General features: G+C 51.4%; 1 protein-coding gene across 1 annotated transcript; it reads right to left on the bottom strand.

The window, feature by feature from the left end:
• Window positions 1–657: 657 nt before the first annotated feature.
• On the bottom strand, window positions 658–9,686 carry LOC104392699 (LON peptidase N-terminal domain and RING finger protein 1-like). The gene is made up of 11 exons (XM_010002127.1): window positions 9,683–9,686; window positions 9,335–9,453; window positions 7,797–7,928; window positions 6,940–7,081; window positions 6,065–6,158; window positions 4,338–4,452; window positions 3,588–3,709; window positions 3,218–3,376; window positions 2,212–2,374; window positions 1,972–2,118; window positions 658–855 (listed from the first exon to the last, which is right to left on the bottom strand). The coding sequence occupies exons 1-11, from the start codon at window positions 9,684–9,686 to the stop codon at window positions 658–660; spliced, it is 1,395 nt and encodes a 464-aa protein (XP_010000429.1).
• Window positions 9,687–9,956: the final 270 nt, after the last annotated feature.

Here is a 9,956-nt window from a genome sequence, read left to right as displayed (position 1 = left end):
TTCCAGCACTGCTCCAGCCTGGGAAGCAGCCGGCAAGCTCGGCACAGAAACCACAGGACAGCACCAAGCAGAACAGTGGGAAAGGGATGTTTGGATCCAGGCATATTTGGAGAGCAGCATCTCCTCATCATATGGCCATGAAAGTGGTTACGAGCAGGATGGGTTTCAGATTTTTTTAATTTAACCTTTCTTCTCATTCAAATAGAAATTAAGTCAAACTCACAAGTGGAGGTGGAGCCATCAGCTCCCAAAGCTGGGGAAGCCTTTGGGATCTCTGCCTCCCAGGGCCACCTCTCCCATGCACAAAATCTGCTGCACAGAGCACAACCATCTACCAAAACCCCTACATTGTCCTTCAAACAGAAAGAGGTGATCCTGGCACTCAGTCCTCTGCCCTCAGGAGAGTTCTCCTTAGTGCTGAAGCAGCTCAGCAAGTGACTTTGGTTCCCAACATACAACCCAGCTTCCCATGCCAGTCCCCCCTCTGATGGCACAGCACAGCCACGTCACCGAGCAGCTCCCAGAGGAGCAGACAGTGCAGTGTCACTGCCAGCACAGCACCAGCCCCACCAAGAGGGGCAGACACACAAAACCATGAAGCAAGACATAGAGAAACCCGAGGGGGTGAAGGTCTCCCCCACAGCAGGGCCGAGGGGCTCAGACATGGCCCCGGGGGCTGAGCTCAGGCAGCAGGTGCCGGGCAGGGGGCGGCTGCAGCAGGGCGGCCAGGATGCGCTGCAGCTGGGACAGGCGGGAGCGCAGGGAGGTGGTGGAGAAGAGGTGCAGCTGGTAGGACGGGTCAAGGGGCAGGATGGAGATGAGCCACCAGCACCATGTCGGGCCATCTGCTGAAGCCTGGAGGGGAGAGAGGGAGAGATCCCCATGTCAGGAACTGCAAGGTGAACACGTGGCCCTTGGGTGGCATCGCTGGTGGGGAACAGGCTCTTGACAGGACAGCAATGCCAGCTTTGGTGTTCTTCTGAGCAGCCCTTCTGTCTGTCCAGGCTCAAAATTGCTGGATAAACTAATTTAATTTCCAGACAAGCAGTCCCCAGGGAGTCTCCAGACACAGATGTAACCAGGGAAAAATCTACACTAAAGAGACAAAGAAAGATCTCAAGCATTTTCCTGTTTAAGGCAACAGTTTTTGCAAACACGGGCCAACCTGCATGGTTGGTGGCTTTTGGGGCACTTGCCTTTTCATCACTCAAAGAGCAGAGCCAGGCACAACTGCTGGGCAGGGCTTTTGTAAACCAGCTTTTTTAAAACCTGAGCCAAACAAAGACAGGAAATGCTTGATTCACCCGAAGGAGGATGAGTCGTTTTATAATTTTGAGCACAGTGTTGATGCAACCACTGGCCAGAACAGCCTTAGCCTGGGACATGCCAGCAAGAGCATATTTGAATCCAGACAGGCAACACTTCATTAAAGGAGTGAAAACTAAATTTTTGGGTTGTTTGTTTCCTTCTTCTAGAATCCAAATTTCTTACAGCAATTTAATAAGCAAACTCTCAGCTCCTCTCCTCTGGTCAACTATGGCTGTCTTGAAGGAACACAATGAGAAAGGAGACTGCAGACTCACTGAGCTGTGGGGTTCCTTTCTTTGCCCATTTGTTTGGCTTTATTTTGTTGTGTTGTTTTTTTTTTTCCCCAAGTGTTTTAAAATCCAGTTAGTTTTTTGGTTCTCATTTAGGAGAAGATTCTAAGAAAGCTTTAAAATTCAGCATTCTGTTTCCAAGAACAGTTTAGAACCATAAATAAATGTTAAAGAGTTCTAAGAAATAAGGCCTACCACATCTCTGAGTGAGAGATGTCATAAACAGAAATGGGAGTGAAAAACAGGGGGTTTTTTGCTCATCTTGGGGGGAAGTTGAGCAGGGAAGCAGGGTGGTCAGTGTGGGAACGGCACTGCTTCAGATGTTCTCTTGGTATCTTCTCTATTTAGAGCATCCCTTCCCTCGGGGCATTACCTGGATGTCCTCTTCCTTCTCTGGCAGTGGTCCATGCTGCACCAAGGTGTGCCTGGAGGCCAGGTCTCTGTGCTCACAGAACCGCTGAGCCAAGCGGTAGGTGCTCTCATGTAGGCACTGAAGCTCCTGCAGCTCCTCCCCAGCCACCTGCACGGATGGAAGAGGAACAACACAGAAGGTCTCCATGGGAAGGCTCTATCCCACCAAAGCAGGGCCTTTTTGCCCTGGCTCTGCCCTCACCTTCCTATCCTCCAGGTACTCGATGTCAGCAGTGTTGTAGCCGTCCCTGTGTCCCCGGCTCAGCACCCGGAACCGCCGCCTGCCGACGGTGTCCACCAAGGACCTCCCGTCCGCCAGCAGCTCAATCTGCCGAATCTCCAGCATGCAGCCATAGTCAGCAAAACTGGAGGGAGCCAGGGGGAGAAAAGTGGGGCTGAGCTGGGATACCAGCGGGGGGAGAGCTGCTTCTCCTAAAGTCAACACCTCCAAGGAGGAAAAGGCCCAGGAACAAGATGGCTGGGAGATTTATTCAACTCTGTTGAATTACCACTTGCTGCTAAGAGGGCAGGGAACAGCCAGCACACTGCCTGCACTCCCTTGGATTGCCTTATCCAAAAACTGCTTGGGTCCTCTTACTGTCCTGATGTCCAGTGCTCCTGAAGACACCATCTCTTGCAGAGACATCTTCCCAAAGCCCAGAAAATGTTATTTATCTCATTGCACTTGAACAGGACTGAAGGAAGGGGAAGGTACTTTATCTAAATGCAAGTGTTTAAGTACAGATACCCGGGTTAGGAGCCTGGAGACTGAGCCCACCCAAGACCTGGAGGTGCCACTGGGAACACAAGTATGGCCACACTGCAACGCTGCATCAAACAAAAGCCCATTTAGCCTAGTGTCCTCTTGGAGCTTGTTAAGGACAAAGTATGCAAAAATAGGAATTTTAAAGCTGGAGGAACCAGCCAGGGAACAGTGCAGCTCAGAGATGTCCTGAGCCAGAAGCTGTTCCCAGCCTGTCATTTAACAGCCACTGCTGACTCTGCCCAGCCCCAGCCCTGGCCCCACTCCTTGCCTGGCTGGTGTGGTAAACACACCAATTCTCTGCCGATTGTACCTGTGGCGTGCAGTGGGGTAGGAAACTGCACCTTGTTCCTCCAAACTACTCAGGATTTTAGACTTCTGGGGATGAGGCAGAGAGGGGCAAATCAGCCATGGCAGAGGGCAGCTGCCTGGCCCAGGAACTCACCTCTTCCCGTTCTCATACACACACATGCCAAACCTCCTCGTGCCCGTCTCCTGGCAGCGCCGGATCATGAGGCGGTAGCGGGGCTCGAAGACGTGCAGGGGGCAGGCAATGCCTGGGAAGGACATCGTGCATACGAAGATGGGGATGTTCTTGGTCAGGCTGAGGGACAGGAGAAAAGACCACTATGAAACCTCCTGGAGCAAATCTCATCCTAAAGGCTCTGCACTACCTGCTCACCCAAACCAAATGTCTCTTACCCCAAGAAGTGATGCTCCAGTGTAGAGCAACACCAAAGTTTCCAGTTGGCTCATCCAGCCCTCATGCATGCACACACACACACACAGACACACTGGGGCAGGTCCCTGCTTACTTGGAGAGCTCTGCCATCTCAGCCTGGTGCAGCTCCCGGCGCTCGGCCAGCTGTGAGGGGAAGGTGGCCAGCATGATGTCCTGCAGCAGCACCGTGGGGCTGTAGCTTCCAGCCTTTAGGTACTAAAATAAATTAGACCCAGAAATAGGTCAGAGAAGAGCAGGGAGGGGAGCCCTGAGGCCCTGCCAGGCTCTGAATCACACTCACTTTCATTGGAGCTGAGGGTAATTTTAGATCAGAGGAAGTCAGAGATAAAACCTATGGGGAATGTTGAGACATCCAGCAGGATGGGATGTCAGCTCCACTGAGACCTCCAGACATGGCCCAAACCATCCAGTGCAGTGTTCTGTCTCTGACAGTGACACAGTCCTTGTATGACAACCTAATTTCCTGGACTGTCTCATCCAAATCCTTTTTCATTAAAGATTAAATCAAATCTCCAGGTTAGCATTCTTCCATTCATTTCCATTTTTTAAAGTAATTAGCATTCTCTTCTTTCTTCTCTTTCTCTACGTCTCAGTCCTGTTTACAATCTCCCTAAATCACTGTGGCATCTTGTGGAAATGAATCTCTTGGTCTTAATTATCAACTGTCTAGTCTTTCCCATGCGAGTGGAGCTGACAGTGCTGTGCCAGGGAGCTGCTAACAGAAGAGCATCGCCCTTCCCACCCAGCCCTGGTCCTGCTGCCACCAGCTGGAGCCAGTCCCGGCTCTCCACGGGGCTCTCTCCCACGGGATGTGTGCCCTCACCTCTCTCAGGCTCTGTTTGCAGAGGGGGCAGTTGGGCCGATGGTCCAGGCAGCGTTCCAGGCACTCCTTGCAGAAGGTGTGTCCACACGGCGTCGTCACCGGCTCGAAGAACATCCTGCAAAGGGACCTAAGTCAATGGACCGCAAAGAGCAACGTGGGAGAAGGAGCACAGGGAAGCCAAGCAAAGAGAGATTTGTTCACAGGGCTGGGTGCCCTCAAAGCTGTCATTCCCCAGGCCTGGCTCAGCAACCTAGTTTGGAAACCCTGGCTGGTGTCAGCCCCATGACAGGAGGGTTCCCCAAAGCACTCAAGGACTTGTAGAAGGCCAGGCTGGTGCTGCAAAGGCTGAGAAGAACAGGACAGGCAAAGCCATGGGTGCAGCTTCTGGCTTTCCCCATCTTTCTTGAATCACCTTGCTGTGAGCAAGAGATTTTGCTTCCAGCAAGAATAAGACTTTTCCCATGTCCTCTCCTACCATTTCAAGAGATATCTTCTGCCTCCACCCACCTTTTGCACTGAAGACAGTGATGCTGCAGAGATGTGATGCCACAGAAACCTATCAGGCTGTGTCTTCCAAGTCCTGGCAGCCCATGGCTACGCAATTCACCTTCTCTAGTGCTGAATTGGCTAAGATTTGCTCTTAACTCCGGGTAATTAAATGTAACGGTTCCTAACTGGCTTATTCTTTTAATTAGAAGCCAGGGCTCAGGCTGTCAGACTTGCACAATGATGTAGATGAGAACAGTCCAAGGCCTTAGAACTGCTCCCTGTCCCTGCACAGACCCCATCAGTACATACATGGCAGCCCTCAGTCCTGGCAAGGCTGTGGTTCTCCAGACACCCACAGAAATGTGTAGCCCAAAAGGCAGACAGAAAAGTGCCTTCTTCTCCCCTGCTCCAAGGGCAGAGCTGGCAGCAAGTGCTTGGGTTGCTCACAGGAGGCTCCAGAAATTAAATGGACCCAGGAAAGACCTGCTCAGCACCGAGCCCCAAGTCCTCCTAAACATTATGTTTCCCTGCTCCCAGAAGAGACCTAAATTCACCTAATTGAGACCAGATACAGCCTTGATCTCTCTCTCCCCTGTGTCCTTCCCCTGTGCCATGGCCAGACCTGGGAAAAGTCACTGCACAGGAGACCTTGACTGTCTTGCAGATCTGGTGGTGCAATGCTCAGCTCTCTGCCAGCAGTTGCTTGCACAAGTGCTCAAGGTCCTGAGACATGCTAGAATAAAAGCCTGGTTTCAGCATGCCCTGTGGCAGCACTCAGCCCTTCCTCAGACCTGAGTCAGCAGACAGCTCTACCTCATCCCCTCTTCCATCTCCCCTCTTCCATCTCTAGGCACAGAGCTTGGAAATGCTCCCATCTGGGTGTGCAATATCCCTGTTGTTGACGGTATCTCCCTGGGGCAACACCTTCCTGTTCCAGCCTGCAGCTACAAAGGGAAACCACCACTTTCAGTCCTTGACCCCCCTGAACAGCCCCACCTTGGCTCTGATGCAAGCAATACGGATCTAAGGATGCTGTGCCCTGAGACAGGGTGATCAGAGCTCTCAACGCCTGGCAGGGCAGAGCATGTCCCTGTCCTCCCCTCTTATCTCTACTGAAATCTGCGTCACCGGTAGTGGGAACTGAGTTTGCTAGTAAGATGTGAAGAAAGATCCACACTAGGTAAGAACACCCAGCAGGTGCTAATTCACCCTTAAAGCTCTCCTGCCAGAGAACTCACCGTATGCAGAGGGAGCACTCCAAGTCAGATAGGCTCAGCAGCTCCTCAAGGCATGTCTGGGTACACTTTGCTGCCTCTGTTTCCTCTGCATTACCTAGTGGCAAAGGTGAAAGAAGGAGAAGAGCCTCCATTTCAATACTGAAAATTAATCTTTGCCTTCTGACTTTGTTCTGAGGTGTAAGTAGGTAATTGCTACACAAAGTGCTTTGAAGGTTAAAACAAAACTGCTATGAAATGTGACATAAACCCTCCTATTAACACATCCACATACATCCATAGTTTTTCCACCAATGGCTCTCATGGTACGTGGCAGAGGAAGGTGGTTATCTCCCTACCTCCTTTTGCAGGCACTGAAAATGAGGCACTGGGAAGTGAAGTGGCCTAAGAAGCTCCCAGATGGAGTTGTCTGGAGACCTGCCACAAGGCATCATTACTGATTTATGCAAAACTCACATACATGGAAGCCACCTGGCTGGACACTGGTGGCAAGTTAATGCCCATGGAGGTGCCACTTGCCCCAAGACATGGTATGCTGTGTCCCTCACAAGGGAATTTAAGTTCTGATCAAAACCTAACAGGAACCCAAGGAAGCCTTTCCCTGGCTCCACAAAGTGAACAAGAGATGTCTGTCTTTGGCAAGAAGTTTTCATCAAGTGACACCTAAAGGTTTGGTGTATGTTCAGCAGCTGAACACAGAAAGATCAGATCCTCCTCACAAGCAGCAGATGTGTCAACCTGAGCTGCCCCATCAGGTGCCCCTGGGATCTCTGCTCGCTGAGCTGGCACTCGGCACAAACACTCTTTTCAGTGTCAAAATAGATTTTAAACAATTATTTAGCTTGAGATGAGATTTTGATACTTTTGACAACACTCACCTGCCAACCTCTGGCCCTGCCTCTCTGCCAAAGTCCCCAGTTCCAATTCCTGCCATCGCTCCAGCTGGGAAAGGGGGGCTGTCCCCTGGTCCTGCTCAGAGCCAGCATCCCCTCTGCTGTGCAAAGGTTCTCCCTCCTGGTCCTAGACAGAGCAAAGACAAAATCAAGGCCAAAACCTCTTCCTCTTTGAATACACTGCCATCCACCCCACCGAGCCTGATGGCACCCAGTTTCTCCAGTGTGCTGGTGTACATGAACATCTTGCATATGAGGGACAGCAGGAGAGCATGGCCCTCACAGACATCCCTGCTCATCTCACAGTTACTCTGTTTACTCTGTCCAGGTGTACCACCTGGTATTTGGGTGTATCTGAGCCCATTGTCTCTGATTTTCCCCTCTCTTCAAACCTGTCAAGTTCATCTCTAAATAGCAAAGAGCAAAAGAGAAGCTTTCCTTAATAGCTGCTAGGTCTGAACTGTCCTCAAATGTGGTTTTTGGATGAAAAAAAAACACATTAAAGCTGACTTCTCTTTTTTTGCTGAATGTGGTGTGACTTGGGTGTTTTAAAAACAATGAGAGTCTAAAATCTAACCAAAAGTATTGCAGAATTTAACTGGGAAAGGAATAGAGGCAGAAAGAGCCTCCTTTCTCCCATCTCCACAGCATCAGCTCCAATGGCATCTTTGCTGTCTCCACTACCTGCAGCTTCTCATCCCAGCATGCAACCACATTTTGTGGATATGGCACAGCCTCTTCTTATCACACCTCCTTTCCCATCATTGAAGAACTTCTATTTGGGATGTCCCAGAGGATCATTAAGTCCCATTGCAGACCCAGATTGTTGTAGGCTTTCTCACCTGAGCTTGTGCGGAAGACGATGGGAGCACCAGGTTCCTTCCATTGACTTGGGGACCAGCCAAGCCCCCATGAACATCATCCAGGAGTGCAGAAGCCATGCATGGCTGAGGAGCATCCTCTGGTGTGAGGATCTGTAAGGAGAAAATGGAGCTCAAGGGGTGCTGAGAGAAGGAACCAGGGAGGTGGATGGGCTGCCAGGCTCCCTCATTTCCCAAAGAGCAAGAAGGGGATCAGCTGTGGAGGGCACAAGGTTGTTCACTATTCTCCTGTTCTTTCCCTCCTGGAGGACATGTGTCCATTCATGGCATGAAGTCCCCATGCTTGGGGACTGCCAGAGGCCCCACTGGTGACAATTACTTTGGTACATGGGTGGGTGCTGACCTGAAACCATCTGCAGAAAAAACACAGACTAGCCAGCTTTGGGTGACAACTGATGCTGCCTCAAGGCCCTCCTCATGCCATGTCAGGATCTAAACTCTGCAAAATCTGAGATCCGAAGATATGGACTTAGGAAGGAGAGCTTTCTTCATGGGTAAACCTGCATTAGATCAATGGGAAGGCTCTTGGACCAGGACACAACTTCACTTGATCTTGTTGCTGGCCAGAGCAGCACAAATGGGATGGACACGAGTCCTTCAGATGACAAGGGCACCTCCCCGTGTGATGCGAAGGCACAGGATGCCACCACAGTATAGTCCACACACCTTCTCCATCTCTCTCCGAGCAGGATGGAAATGGGGACTGAGTGTCAGGCAGTGTTCCCATGCCAGCAGGGCTTCAGCTCTCTGTCCCATCTCCAGAAGCACCTTCCCTTTCCTGAAGAAACCCTGCCAAGCAGAAAAACCTATGGTGACTATGAGACAATGACCAGCTGAGGATAAGCCCCTTCAGCTGCCATGTGAGCCCCAAGGAGATGTCCCTCCAGACTCCTGTGTGACCCCATCCCATGCCAAAGCACCCAGAAGAGTCGCTGCTCCCATGCTCAGACTTGTCCTTTTTACCCACCAGTTCCCCCCACAGCCAGGTACTCATAAAACAGAAGTCAAGTACCCATAAAGTTGGACTCGGGTACCCATAAAACAGGGGTCTGCCAAAATGTAGCAGTTGCAAAAGCCAAGAAAACAAACCCCACAGAGACCTAGAAAAGGAATCAAGGGTCTCTGCCTTTGAAGCTGCAAAACTATTGCCAACGAGTGCTTCACAAATCAGTGAGCAACCTCCCAGGGTTGATTTCTCCTGGGGTAGCTCAGCCTGTGTCCAACACCTCCCTGAGTCCCCAGCTGTGATCCTGCACACCAGCACAGCCACATGCCCTCATGCCCTGCCCATCCATCAAGGACAGACAGGGTGCTGGACCTCTCCCACCAGAGCAAGGCAGAGCTCGCAGCCTGGATTTGCAACCTAATGGTTTGCCGAGTGTGCGTCTGAGCAGGATTAATCCAATGGCTGGGAGAACTCAGGAAAGGGAGGAACTGCTCCCATACAGCCAGATTTGGCTCCAAGTGCAGCCAGCTTCTGCAGCCTCCCCTCTGCTCACCTCATGTTCTCCAGGCTCAGCCCTGCATACGGCGTCCAGGTCCTCCAGTGCCTGCTGGTGCTGCCCCAGCGCCACGAACGCCTCTGCCCGGCACAGCCGCAGGGAGCTGGCATCTGGGGCTGGAAAGGGAAATGTTGTCACTTGTGTGATGAGTCCATGCGTGGTGAGCCTGAAGCCAGGGAGATGCCACCGTGGGAGGACAGCCTCTACACCTCTGTCTCGCACTGAGCACAGGCAGCTCCTGCGCTCCTCTTCAGCAGTAGTCGCTGCCCTTGAGACACTGCAAGGAAGTTATTTCCCCTAAATACCTAGTCCTAAATTATTTGAGGTTCTTCCCTTCACTGTTACCCATCTACCCCCAAATACCTTCAGCCTAGGGGCCCCATCACTGCCTTGGAGCTCAGCTCCAGCACTTACTGGCTCAATCCACTGGGATCTGAGCTTTCATCCACCCTTTTGGGATGCAGCAAAAAAACTGTACCATTTATGCACTATCCATGGAGGTTGTTGCCATGGGAGGCTCTGCAATGCAATTCACCCAGCAGAGCCACAATAACTCATTACCAAACAAGCCTGCAGCTGCAGAAACCTCTGATCCCAAAATGCCAGCCTCCTGGAACCA

The sequence above is a fragment of the Chaetura pelagica genome, unplaced genomic scaffold (genome assembly GCF_000747805.2).
Source record: "Chaetura pelagica isolate M959 unplaced genomic scaffold, ChaPel_1.0 scaffold356, whole genome shotgun sequence".
Classification (NCBI taxonomy): Eukaryota; Metazoa; Chordata; class Aves; order Apodiformes; family Apodidae; genus Chaetura; species Chaetura pelagica.
The sequence above is the reverse complement of the archived record's forward strand: the minus strand, read 5'-3'. Positions and strand labels throughout refer to the sequence as shown.

What these genes read in the sequence shown, in the direction of transcription:
- LOC104392699 (XM_010002127.1), bottom strand. An exon ending in CTGAGCCTGGAGAACATGAG is followed by an intron (nt 7,929 to 9,334) that starts GTGAGCAGAGGG and finishes TTCTCCTTACAG; the next exon opens with ATCCTCACACCAGAGGATGC. An exon ending in GCAGGGCCAGAGGTTGGCAG is followed by an intron (nt 6,159 to 6,939) that starts GTGAGTGTTGTC and finishes CTTTGCCACTAG; the next exon opens with GTAATGCAGAGGAAACAGAG.